The sequence below is a fragment of the Argentina anserina genome, chromosome 6 (assembly GCF_933775445.1).
Source record: "Argentina anserina chromosome 6, drPotAnse1.1, whole genome shotgun sequence".
Taxonomy (NCBI): domain Eukaryota; kingdom Viridiplantae; phylum Streptophyta; class Magnoliopsida; order Rosales; family Rosaceae; genus Argentina; species Argentina anserina.
In genome coordinates this window covers 32475750-32489800 of record NC_065877.1, presented here as the reverse complement: position 1 = coordinate 32489800, position 14051 = coordinate 32475750, and the positions used below count along the sequence as shown (strand labels likewise).

General features: G+C 39.0%; 2 protein-coding genes and 1 pseudogene across 3 annotated transcripts; all 3 read left to right on the top strand.

The window, feature by feature from the left end:
* The first annotated feature begins 1468 nt into the window (after nucleotides 1-1468).
* LOC126798920 (tricyclene synthase EBOS, chloroplastic-like) lies at nucleotides 1469-4729 on the top strand. 2 transcript variants are annotated; one of them, XR_007672569.1, is made up of 8 exons: nucleotides 1469-1681; nucleotides 1781-2063; nucleotides 2145-2526; nucleotides 2692-2910; nucleotides 3052-3193; nucleotides 3338-3586; nucleotides 3678-4370; nucleotides 4705-4729. XR_007672569.1 is itself a non-coding variant. In XM_050526009.1 (7 exons), the coding sequence occupies exons 1-7, from the start codon at nucleotides 1538-1540 to the stop codon at nucleotides 3984-3986; spliced, it is 1728 nt and encodes a 575-aa protein (XP_050381966.1). In that variant the 5' UTR covers nucleotides 1469-1537; the 3' UTR covers nucleotides 3987-4460. The 2 variants fall into 2 exon arrangements, 1 of the variants encoding a protein (XP_050381966.1); XM_050526009.1 differs by lacking the exon at nucleotides 4705-4729 and having other exon boundaries at nucleotides 3678-4460.
* On the top strand, nucleotides 4667-6270 carry LOC126797328 (tricyclene synthase EBOS, chloroplastic-like; annotated as a pseudogene).
* Nucleotides 6271-9469: 3199 nt separating this feature from the next.
* Nucleotides 9470-12078, top strand: LOC126798923 (tricyclene synthase EBOS, chloroplastic-like). The gene is made up of 7 exons (XM_050526011.1): nucleotides 9470-9682; nucleotides 9782-10064; nucleotides 10146-10527; nucleotides 10693-10911; nucleotides 11053-11194; nucleotides 11339-11587; nucleotides 11679-12078. The coding sequence occupies exons 1-7, from the start codon at nucleotides 9539-9541 to the stop codon at nucleotides 11985-11987; spliced, it is 1728 nt and encodes a 575-aa protein (XP_050381968.1). The 5' UTR covers nucleotides 9470-9538; the 3' UTR covers nucleotides 11988-12078.
* Nucleotides 12079-14051: the final 1973 nt, after the last annotated feature.

Genomic DNA, 14051 nt, shown 5'->3' with positions numbered 1-14051 from the left:
TATAATTTATGTATTAATGTACAAATACATATCCAATACGTATCGTTGTACGAATACATATTGTTTACGTATTTCTATACGTATAAATACTATTCAAATATACGTACTGTCTCAGTAAATAATAATTACCGTATTACCCTTCCAAAATTACTTTTTACCTTTAGTAAAAGTAATTTAAATTTACATTTACCGTATGTAATTCACCTTTTTACATTTACCGTACGTAAAAATAAATTACAAAATTACCCTTCTCGGAATCACTGTTCACGCCGCCGCACGTGGCAACGCGTGGGGTACACGCGCCACCCGCCGGCAGGCCGCGCGTGTCACGACACCGCCGTCCCCAAAACCTCCGTTTCCCTTCCCTCTTCCTTCCCACGGCCTCACGCCGTGCCTAGCCACCCCCACACGTCCACACGTGCCGCCTAAGGCGGCGGCATCTCCCCCCCAAACCCTCCTCCTCCGATCTCCTCCAACACGAAACATACAACCACAAAAATCACAACCAAGCATCACAATAACCTAATTAAGCTAACCCTCACCTCAATCGAGCTTAAAAACCACCGGAGATGGCTCGGGTACGGCGGAGCAGAAAACGCAGAGGTTGACGTCGTTGGTGGAGCTCCGGCGTGGCGTGAGAGGGCGAGTCGACCTCGGGGTCACCTGTGGGTGATGGTGCGACGCCTCCTAGGCCGGCGGTGAGGGCCACGTCTCCTTGTGAAGGGAGATTGGTGGTGAGGCCGAGAGAAAGAGGGAGAGAGTTCGGGGAGGAAGAGAGAGAAGAGAGAAAGAAGAGAGGGAGGCGGAGAGAAGAGAGAGAGAAGGGTTTCATGAAATGGAAACCCTAATCACAAAAATACCCCTTTTATACTCGTTTTCAAAATTGGAAACTAACTTCCGACGTTAATAACTTTCACCTCCGACGTCCGATTCGAACGTGTCACATGTCCACGCACTCGTATCGACGAGCTCTACAACTTTCGTGAAGGAAGTTTTCGCAACCGAGCGACGGAATAAAAGTCGATATATACGTTGCGGAAACGTAACGTTTTTCTAATTAAACGTTCCGAGAACGTTTCCGTTTCTCGTTTCACAACGTCGCAACCGATCACATTCATTCTAATTAAGTTTCACAACTTTATAGAATTATATCAAACCAAAATATTGTTTGAAAAATAGGGTTATTACAGTTCGCACAATATTTTTCATGTTTGTCGCTTGACAGAAATTAATCAAGACTTCTTCCTCTGATAATGAAGCTGATAGAACAAGTTCATCAACATGATTCTTGTGCTAAATGTTTTCATTGAAAAACATGATTCTCGTACATGTGAAAAACTACATAAGTGGAAAATTGAAGTCAACACACGCGGCGAGTCTACAATAGTGTAGATATTTTCTCTGTTCATCTGCCTATATATGTATCATGATCAGTATTCTCTGTTCTTCACACTCAATCCAAAGTCGCTTCTAGCTAGCTTGTTGTCTAGTTGTTCCATTATAGTAGAGATCGATCAGTTACCCAAAGCCTCTTCCAATGTCTGCCCTAAGTTTGGCCAACAGAGGTAGCATTGCTACTCAAACTTCCAATCTAGATGTTCAAAGAAGGAAAGCAGATTACAAGCCAAGCATTTGGAGCTACGAGTATCTTCATTCGTTAAGGACTGATAATTGTAATCATGTAAGTACAATGTTTACGTTAATTCACTGCATGATGTACGTGATCATTTTCAATAATCAGTATTAGTTGATAAGACAACTAATTTGCTTGAATTTGCAGGAAGAACTATACGATATTAATAATAGGTGGAAGCCGATGGAGGAGGTGGTGAAACATATGATTGATCAGGATGGTGATGCGCGGTCAGTAGAGACTAGTCTTGAAGTGATTGATGACATCCAACGATTAGGGTTGGGACACCGATTCGAGGGCAGTATAACAGGAGCCCTTGATAAAATTATGAAGAATCTTGACCAGATTACAGACAAAGATACTCCAAGTCTCCACCTCACTGCTCTCAGCTTCCGGCTCCTTCGCCAGCATGGTTTTACAGTCTCCCTAGGTAAGTAGCTATAGATTTCCATTTAATTAGGTCAACCTTGCAGCTTCTAATTAACTTGCTTTAATTTATATTTCCCATCAGATGTCTTCAAAGTTTTCACGGACTGCGACGGCAGCTTCAAGGATGGGCTTTGCAAAGATGTCAAAGGAATGCTGAGTCTCTACGAAGCTTCATTCCTTGGTTTTGAAGAAGAAAGCATCTTAGATGAGGCCCGTGCATTCACCAGCATGACTTTGAAGAACTTGAGCAGGTTGCAAGATACTCCAGGAAATGGTGTATCAGAGAAAGTGAGTCATGCATTGGAGATGCCATTGCACCACAGAATGCAAAGATTAGAAGCTAGACGGTACATTGAGGCATACAATAAAAGTGCAGGTGCAAACCAGGTTCTACTTGAACTTGCCAAGCTAGATTACAATGCCGTGCAGCAAGCATACCAAACAGATCTTAAGGACATGTCAAGGTGAAAAAACTAAAGATATATATATATATATATATTGTACTGATACCTCTTGACAAGTTGAGGCCAGCCTATACGGTTGCCTCACTTGGGATCCGTATATAGCTCATATATATGTACACATAATTTCAAACTAACTTGATCCTATAATGATAATCCATTAAACAGATGGTGGAAGGACATAGGGTTAGCAAAGAAGTTGTCCTTCAGCAGAGACAGATTGATGGAGTGCTTCTTTTGGTCAGTTGGTATAGTGTTTGAACCTCAACTCAGCAATCTCAGAAAAGGGATAACTAAAGTCAGTGTTCTAATCACCATAATTGATGATGTCTATGATGTTTATGGTACTTTGGCGGAGCTAAAGCTATTCACATCTGCTGTTGAAAGGTAATTAATGGTTCGATTTTTTCATTAAATTATTCCCCACGAAAGGAAAGTTAAGTAAATTAGCAAGTCATAGACTCGTATATTATGAGATAAACCAAGTGAATGTGTAACATGTATCAATCCCAATTTGTGGTAATTCAGATGGGATGTGAATGCTGTGGAAATTCTCGCAGACTACCAGCTGAAGATCTGTTTCCTTGCTCTCTATAACACTGTGAACGAAATGGCTTATGAAACTTTGAAGGAGCAAGGAGTGGACGTCCTTCCTTACTTGAAAAAAGCTGTACGTATATGTATACAATTCCTTATTTGCATACTTAGGTTTTGGGTCTTGTGAACTTGTGGTTGTTTCAGCCTCATCGGCATTGGCCATATGTTGATGATGATGATATGCGCTCTCACATCTTTCTTGCACTTTGTTTCTCAGTGGGCTGATCTGTGCAAAGCTTTCCTAAAGGAGGCAGAGTGGAGTCACAACAAGTACACACCCACATTTGAAGAATATATTGCCAATGCATGGATATCATCATCTGCAGCGCTCATTTTGGTCCACACATACTTTCTACTGAATCAAAATATCTCAGATGAAGCACTTGAATGCTTAGAGAATCACCACGATCTCTTGCGTTGGCCTTCTCTTATTTTGCGGCTCTCAAACGATTTGGCTACTTCAGAGGTCTGTCTTCAATTATTTTCTAATTCATTGGCGTCCATCTTCTCTAAGTTTTCTCTAGCTTTTAACATATTGGTTATGTGCTGTGCTGCAGGCAGAACTAGAGAGAGGTGAAACAGCAACATCAATATCCTGCCTCAAAGGTGGAGGTTGTGTTGGGGATGTGGAATCAGCTCGCAAATATATTAGTAATTTGATTGAGAATAGTTGGAAGAAGATGAACAAAGATGGACAATTATTTGGTGCTAGTAGTACTTCTTCTCCATTTACAAAGGAATTTGTAGCAGCAGCAACAAACCTTGCTCGGATTGCCCAATGCATATACCAATATGGAGACGGGATTGGTGCCCCGGACAAAATAGTGAAGAACCGGATCCTAGCAGTGATTCTACAACCCCTCTAAGGGAATGAAGCTCTTATAATTCCTCTGAGGAAAAAAGTAGATGCAACCCCGAATTGGTTGAGATCGAAATAGAGAATCACCTACATGTTCAGATATATTATCCAGTGTCCCATTAAATTTCAGGTCTTGTCAAATGAAATTTGTTAACATCAATACATTAACAGTTCAAAAAAAAAACATCAATAAATTAAAGCTGTGTTCTCAAATTTGTTTAATAATTTTTCTAGAGAAAAAAGGTGAACGCCCCGGCAACAGATAGCGGATGCAAACGAGGGCCTTTTCTCTAAGCCCATTGAATTTAGAGAGCCCAAAAATAAGTGTAAGCTCCAGAGTCCAGACAATTTGTATCTTCTTCGTGCGGGATTTTAACTGATCTGAAATTAGGTACTCAATCCAGACAATTCTGTGTATGAGTTTTCATCTTTCTAATATCAAATAAAATCCAGCACGAAGATTCCTAATCATGTAGTAACAAGTTTTCCGACATGCATACATGGTTCATATGCAAATGCTACCCTAAACAGGTCATCAGGTGAGTCGAGAAAATGAGACATACCTTCCCATGCATGCTAATCTGAGAACAACGTTGTAAATCCACACACGTACATGATTTAACTGGTGGTTATATTCATTTGTTTCGCCTATATATGTCTCATGATCAGTATGCTCAGTTTCTCAAACCGATCGAACCAAAAATTAATGGCTTCTTGTTGCCTAGTTCGCTCGATGATCAGTCATTTGAAGCCTCTTCCAATGTCTACCCTGAGCTTGGCCAGCCGCGGTGGCGCTGATACTCAAACTTCTCATCTGGATGTTCAAAGACGGACAGCAGATTTCAAGCCAAGCATCTGGAGTAATGAGTATATTCATTCGTTACGGATTGATGATCGTGATCATGTACGCGTACGTGTACGAGGTTTGCACTAGTTCACGTACTGCAAACTGTGTGATCATTTAGAATATTAATCTTCTTAACTCAATTCTTGTGCATGTATATGATTGATTTTGCAGGAAAAAGCATACGGAGATAATAGATGGAAGTTAATGGAGGAGGATGTGGAACATAGGATTGATTATGATAATGGTGCCCAATCAGTAGAGACTACACTTGAATTGATTGATGATCGATATCCAACGATTAGCTAGGTTTGGGACATCGATTAAAGGCCGGTATTGAAAAAACTCTTGACCGGGTTCTGAAGTATCTTGACCAAATAATGGACGACGGTACTCCAAAGCTCCACCTCACTGCCCTCAGCTTCAGGCTCCTTAGACAGCATGGGCTTCAGCCTCCCAAAGTAATTAAGTAGCTAGCTAGGCATTTTTACCTTTAATTTGATCAACCTGCTCATTAACTGTTGTACCTCTTGATAATGTATATCACATGTAAGTCAATCAATACTAATACAACTATATGTTACCGATCAGATATCTTCAAAATTTTCACCCACTCCGATGGCAGCTTCAAAGATTACCTTTGCAAAGATGTCAAAGGAATGTTGAGTCTGTTCGAAGCTTTATTTCTTGGTTTCGAAGGAGAAACCATCTTGGATGAGGCCCTTGCATTCACCAGCAGGCATCTAAAGAACCGGAGCAAGTTACATGATACTCAAGGCAATGGTGTATCAGAGAAAGTGAGTCATGCACTGGAGATGCCATTGCACCACATAATGCAAAGATTAGAAGTTAGATGGTACATTGAGGCATACAATAAAAGGGCAGATGTAAACCAGGTGGTACTTGAATTAGCCAAGCTAGATTACAATGTGATGCAGCAAACATACCAAAAAGATCTCAAGGACATGTCAAGGTGAGAAAACTAAAATGTGTATATTGTATACAAATACCTCTTCTGGTCTCAATTCAACTTTTATTAGCATCAAATTAACTTGCAAGATGGTCCTGGCTCTAGAAACAGGAATTGAGCGGACGCTCTTGAAAATTTGAGGCCAGCCTAAACGGTTGCCTCACTCGGGACTAGTAAATGGCTACCCTTGTAGCTTATATATATGTAGATAATTCCAGACTAAATTAATTAGTTCTTAATTAAAATGACAATTCCATGAAACAGATGGTGGAAAGACATGGGGTTAGCAAAGAAGTTGTCTTTCAGGAGAGACAGATTGATGGAGTGCTTCTTTTGGTCAGTTGGTATAGTGTTTACCAATTTTATTATGAATTTAGAAAACACAAGTGGAATAGTAAATTAATTCGAGAAGATAATTTGTGTGATTATTATAAATTTTATAATAAATGAATTGAAATATAGTAGGGAAGACATTAATTGATAGTAGTCGAATTTAATATATTAAATTAGATAATGAGCTTTAGAAAAATTATGGAGGTCTAAAATAACATTTTAGGTATATGTAAAAATAAAATGGAGATTAACTAATTAAGGAGGTCTAAATACCGTTTTTGGAGGTATGAATATAAGTTCCTGTAACGACCCAAAATTTCGAGCATAAAAACTCAAAATTTCAAAGTCGTTAAACACAAAACGATCTCAATAAAAATCGAAATCATAAGAACTGTCACAGCGGATCATTACTGAGTTCATGATACAACTCAGACAAACCAATTATTAAAACCCAAATTTATAATCCATATTAAATAAAAATGGAAATGTAATAATCCTCACAATTTCTCACAAAACCATAAATAAATCCTCACAAGTTCTCACACAAATCCACAATAGAACCTCACCACAAGCAGGATGATGAACGACTTCAAGTCCCCAGAGATGTCCTTCGATTTCCACTAATCGACACCTGCAGTAATATCCCCTACACCATTGAATTGGTGCACCGGGATTGTCAACATAAACCCGGTAAGCTTTACAGCTCGTATGAGTAAAATAAAACAAATATAACTCGCATAACAACATATATGTCAATCCACAATTAACAAATATAAATGCACTCATGAGTCACTGGACGGCCCATCTGGTTGTCCCGAAAATATGAAAATGAAAATACTCATGAGAAATTGGGCAACCCCTCTGTTTGCCCAAATGCATTTATAATACGAGTACTAATGAGCGTTGGTACGCCTCTGTTACCCTTCATATAGTACACCGCCGACGTTGGGTAACCTCCTCACTACCCAACTTACCCAACGCCCGGCATAGGGCAACCTCCTCGCTACCCTACGCCCGACATAGGGCAACCTCCTCGCTATCCGATGTCCGGCAGACAGACTAGAGCTCTAACTGTATCGTAACTTTCGCCCGGCCAAAGGCTAGGTTCTGACATGCCACACACGTCCGAAGACTGGTCCGAAGACATAAACACGTACAATAATCTACTCATTATTGTACAAATTTCATCATGTACTCAATATATAATGCTCATCACCACTGTGATCATAATTCACAAACGAAATCCTAACAGTATATAATATAGCAAACTATATATATATGTACATATTTACCATTTATACAATATATATACCATCCACTTTATCATATACATGTCATATTTCTTTAGCACGTCCGAAGACAAAACGATTTAACAAATCACAACGTTAAAATCACGTACAATAATCTACTCATTATTGTACAAATTAAATCACATGCTCAATATTTAATTCTCGTCATCGAGCTGACCAATTCTAATGAATTCATAACAATATATAATATAGCAAACTATATATATATGTACTTATTACCATTTATACAAAAAATATATATAATCCACTATATTGTATACATGTCGTATTTCAATATTTAAAACTCTTGCAAAGATCTTGGAATCACCGCAAGGGTAGATTCGTAAATATGTGAAATTTTACTCACCTTATCGACTCGAGCGTAATTCCACAATTTCCGAAGATAATTCATTTCCTTGATTTATCGATCACCTTGAAAAGATAAGAAAAGAATTTAAAAACGTTTCGTAAACCTTTAAATGCCGAAACAGTAATAATCGGTTACTGTTTAGCAATTTTCGGTTTTACGAATTTACTGTTCACTGTCACTATTCAGTGTTACTATTCACGGTTACTATTCTGTATTTATAATTTATGTATTAATGTACAAATACATATCCAATACGTATCGTTGTACGAATACATATTGTTTACGTATTTCTATACGTATAAATACTATTCAAATATACGTACTGTCTCAGTAAATAATAATTACCGTATTACCCTTCCAAAATTACTTTTTACCTTTAGTAAAAGTAATTTAAATTTACATTTACCGTATGTAATTCACCTTTTTACATTTACCGTACGTAAAAATAAATTACAAAATTACCCTTCTCGGAATCACTGTTCACGCCGCCGCACGTGGCAACGCGTGGGGTACACGCGCCACCCGCCGGCAGGCCGCGCGTGTCACGACACCGCCGTCCCCAAAACCTCCGTTTCCCTTCCCTCTTCCTTCCCACGGCCTCACGCCGTGCCTAGCCACCCCCACACGTCCACACGTGCCGCCTAAGGCGGCGGCATCTCCCCCCCAAACCCTCCTCCTCCGATCTCCTCCAACACGAAACATACAACCACAAAAATCACAACCAAGCATCACAATAACCTAATTAAGCTAACCCTCACCTCAATCGAGCTTAAAAACCACCGGAGATGGCTCGGGTACGGCGGAGCAGAAAACGCAGAGGTTGACGTCGTTGGTGGAGCTCCGGCGTGGCGTGAGAGGGCGAGTCGACCTCGGGGTCACCTGTGGGTGATGGTGCGACGCCTCCTAGGCCGGCGGTGAGGGCCACGTCTCCTTGTGAAGGGAGATTGGTGGTGAGGCCGAGAGAAAGAGGGAGAGAGTTCGGGGAGGAAGAGAGAGAAGAGAGAAAGAAGAGAGGGAGGCGGAGAGAAGAGAGAGAGAAGGGTTTCATGAAATGGAAACCCTAATCACAAAAATACCCCTTTTATACTCGTTTTCAAAATTGGAAACTAACTTCCGACGTTAATAACTTTCACCTCCGACGTCCGATTCGAACGTGTCACATGTCCACGCACTCGTATCGACGAGCTCTACAACTTTCGTGAAGGAAGTTTTCGCAACCGAGCGACGGAATAAAAGTCGATATATACGTTGCGGAAACGTAACGTTTTTCTAATTAAACGTTCCGAGAACGTTTCCGTTTCTCGTTTCACAACGTCGCAACCGATCACATTCATTCTAATTAAGTTTCACAACTTTATAGAATTATATCAAACCAAAATATTGTTTGAAAAATAGGGTTATTACAGTTCGCACAATATTTTTCATGTTTGTCGCTTGACAGAAATTAATCAAGACTTCTTCCTCTGATAATGAAGCTGATAGAACAAGTTCATCAACATGATTCTTGTGCTAAATGTTTTCATTGAAAAACATGATTCTCGTACATGTGAAAAACTACATAAGTGGAAAATTGAAGTCAACACACGCGGCGAGTCTACAATAGTGTAGATATTTTCTCTGTTCATCTGCCTATATATGTATCATGATCAGTATTCTCTGTTCTTCACACTCAATCCAAAGTCGCTTCTAGCTAGCTTGTTGTCTAGTTGTTCCATTATAGTAGAGATCGATCAGTTACCCAAAGCCTCTTCCAATGTCTGCCCTAAGTTTGGCCAACAGAGGTAGCATTGCTACTCAAACTTCCAATCTAGATGTTCAAAGAAGGAAAGCAGATTACAAGCCAAGCATTTGGAGCTACGAGTATCTTCATTCGTTAAGGACTGATAATTGTAATCATGTAAGTACAATGTTTACGTTAATTCACTGCATGATGTACGTGATCATTTTCAATAATCAGTATTAGTTGATAAGACAACTAATTTGCTTGAATTTGCAGGAAGAACTATACGATATTAATAATAGGTGGAAGCCGATGGAGGAGGTGGTGAAACATATGATTGATCAGGATGGTGATGCGCGGTCAGTAGAGACTAGTCTTGAAGTGATTGATGACATCCAACGATTAGGGTTGGGACACCGATTCGAGGGCAGTATAACAGGAGCCCTTGATAAAATTATGAAGAATCTTGACCAGATTACAGACAAAGATACTCCAAGTCTCCACCTCACTGCTCTCAGCTTCCGGCTCCTTCGCCAGCATGGTTTTACAGTCTCCCTAGGTAAGTAGCTATAGATTTCCATTTAATTAGGTCAACCTTGCAGCTTCTAATTAACTTGCTTTAATTTATATTTCCCATCAGATGTCTTCAAAGTTTTCACGGACTGCGACGGCAGCTTCAAGGATGGGCTTTGCAAAGATGTCAAAGGAATGCTGAGTCTCTACGAAGCTTCATTCCTTGGTTTTGAAGAAGAAAGCATCTTAGATGAGGCCCGTGCATTCACCAGCATGACTTTGAAGAACTTGAGCAGGTTGCAAGATACTCCAGGAAATGGTGTATCAGAGAAAGTGAGTCATGCATTGGAGATGCCATTGCACCACAGAATGCAAAGATTAGAAGCTAGACGGTACATTGAGGCATACAATAAAAGTGCAGGTGCAAACCAGGTTCTACTTGAACTTGCCAAGCTAGATTACAATGCCGTGCAGCAAGCATACCAAACAGATCTTAAGGACATGTCAAGGTGAAAAAACTAAAGATATATATATATATATATATTGTACTGATACCTCTTGACAAGTTGAGGCCAGCCTATACGGTTGCCTCACTTGGGATCCGTATATAGCTCATATATATGTACACATAATTTCAAACTAACTTGATCCTATAATGATAATCCATTAAACAGATGGTGGAAGGACATAGGGTTAGCAAAGAAGTTGTCCTTCAGCAGAGACAGATTGATGGAGTGCTTCTTTTGGTCAGTTGGTATAGTGTTTGAACCTCAACTCAGCAATCTCAGAAAAGGGATAACTAAAGTCAGTGTTCTAATCACCATAATTGATGATGTCTATGATGTTTATGGTACTTTGGCGGAGCTAAAGCTATTCACATCTGCTGTTGAAAGGTAATTAATGGTTCGATTTTTTCATTAAATTATTCCCCACGAAAGGAAAGTTAAGTAAATTAGCAAGTCATAGACTCGTATATTATGAGATAAACCAAGTGAATGTGTAACATGTATCAATCCCAATTTGTGGTAATTCAGATGGGATGTGAATGCTGTGGAAATTCTCCCAGACTACCAGCTGAAGATCTGTTTCCTTGCTCTCTATAACACTGTGAATGAAATGGCTTATGAAACTTTGAAGGAGCAAGGAGTGGACGTCCTTCCTTACTTGAAAAAAGCTGTACGTATATGTATACAATTCCTTATTTGCATACTTAGGTTTTGGGTCTTGTGAACTTGTGGTTGTTTCAGCCTCATCGGCATTGGCCATATGTTGATGATGATGATATGCGCTCTCACATCTTTCTTGCACTTTGTTTCTCAGTGGGCTGATCTGTGCAAAGCTTTCCTAAAGGAGGCAGAGTGGAGTCACAACAAGTACACACCCACATTTGAAGAATATATTGCCAATGCATGGATATCATCATCTGCAGCGCTCATTTTGGTCCACACATACTTTCTACTGAATCAAAATATCTCAGATGAAGCACTTGAATGCTTAGAGAATCACCACGATCTCTTGCGTTGGCCTTCTCTTATTTTGCGGCTCTCAAACGATTTGGCTACTTCAGAGGTCTGTCTTCAATTATTTTCTAATTCATTGGCGTCCATCTTCTCTAAGTTTTCTCTAGCTTTTAACATATTGGTTATGTGCTGTGCTGCAGGCAGAACTAGAGAGAGGTGAAACAGCAACATCAATATCCTGCCTCAAACGTGGAGGTTGTGTTGGGGATGTGGAATCAGCTCGCAAATATATTAGTAATTTGATTGAGAATAGTTGGAAGAAGATGAACAAAGATGGACAACTATTTGGTGCTAGTAGTACTTCTTCTCCATTTACAAAGGAATTTGTAGCAGCAGCAACAAACCTTGCTCGGATTGCCCAATGCATATACCAATATGGAGACGGGATTGGTGCCCCGGACAAAATAGTGAAGAACCGGATCCTAGCAGTGATTCTACAACCCCTCTAAGGGAATGAAGCTCTTATAATTCCTCTGACGAAAAAAGTAGATGCAACCCCGAATTGGTTGAGATCGAAATAAAGAATCACCTACGAGTTCAGATATATTATCCAGTGTCCCATTAAATTTCAGGTCTTGTCAAATGAAGTTTGTTAACATCAATACATTACCAGGTCAAAAAAAACATCAATAAATTAAAGCTGTGTTCTCAGATTTGTTTAATAAATTTTCTCTAGAAAGAATGTGAACGCCCCGGCAACAGATAGCGGATGCAAACGAGGGCCTTGTCACGACTCTAAAATTTCGAGTATGAAACTCAAATTTCGAAGTCATTTTAAAACTCTAAAATAATCTCAATAAATCAAAATCATTTTATTGTCACAGCGGATCATTACTGAGTTCATAGTACAACTCAATCAAAATGATTATGTAACGACCCTAAAATTTCGAGCCTAAAAACTCAAAATTTCAAAGTCGTTTGAACACCAAAACAATCTCAATGAAATCGAAATTATATAAAATGCACAGCGGATCATTACTGAGTTCTCAATACAACTCAGAAAACCAATTATTACAACCCACATTTATAATTCAACATTACATAAGATGGAAATGTAATAATCCTCACAATCTCACACAAAACTCACAATAAATCCACACCAATTCTCACACTCAAATCCACGCTAGAAACCTCACCACAAGCAGGATACGAACGACTTCGAGTATCCGGAGTCGTCACTTGATCTCTACTAATCAACACCTGCGGAATTATCCCCTACACCATCGAATTGGTGCACTGGGATTGTAAACACAAACCCGGTAAGCTTATAACTCGTATGAGTAAAATGAAAATATAATTCGCATATCAATATATACGAAAATCACAAATCAACAAATATAAATGCCCTCATGAGTCAATGGACAGCCCATCTGGTTATCCCAAAAACAATATATGAAATGGAAGTGCTCATGAGAAATCGGGCAACCCTTCCGGTTACCCAAAAACATTTATAATACGGGTACTACTGAACGCTGGTACACATCCGTTACCCCTCACGTAGTACACCGCTAATATTGGATAGTCACCCGCTACCCAACATCCAAAACAATCTGAGTACCCATGAGCCGATAACCACCCGTTACCTCACATGCAGTACTACGGCAGACAGACTAGAGCTCTAACTGTATCGTAACTTTCGCTCGGCCAAAGGCTAGGTTCCGACTTGCCAAACACGTACAATAATCTCACATCATATTGTACAAAAATCAGGTCCGAAGACAAATCAACATTTAACAATCTCCATGTTAAATTCACGTACAATAATCTCACATCATATTGTACAAATCAAAATCACATGCTCGATAAAATCTTGTCATTGAAATGACATCATCACGATAAACTCATAATAGTACATTATATAGCAAACTATATATATATGTACTTATTTACCATTTATACAATATATATATATAATCCACTATATCATATACATGTCATAATTCATAAACACGTCCGAAGACAAAACGTTTAACAACACATTAAAATCACGTACAATGATTACACCTCATATTGTACAAATTAATTCACATGCTCGTCATATAATTCTCGTCATCGAAATGACCAATTCCAATGAATTCATAACAGTATATAATATAGCAAACTATATATATAAGTACGTATTTACCATTTATACAAATATATATATTCCACTATATCATATACATGTCGTATTTCAATATTTAAAAATCTTGCAAAAATCTTGAATTCACCGCAAGGGTAGATTCGTAAAATATGTGAGATTTTACTCACCTTATCGACTCGAGCGTAATTCCGAAATTTCCGAAGTTAATTCATTTCCTTAATTTATCGATCACCTTGAAAAGATAAGAAAAGAATTTAGAAACGTTTCGTAAACCTTTAAATGCCATAACAGTAATAATCGGTTACTGTTCAGCAATTTTCGGTTTTACGGGTTTACTGTTCACTGAGTACTATTCACTGTTCACTATTCAACTTTGCTTTTCACTGACTACTATTCACGTATTTACTATTTTTATGTATTAATGTATAAA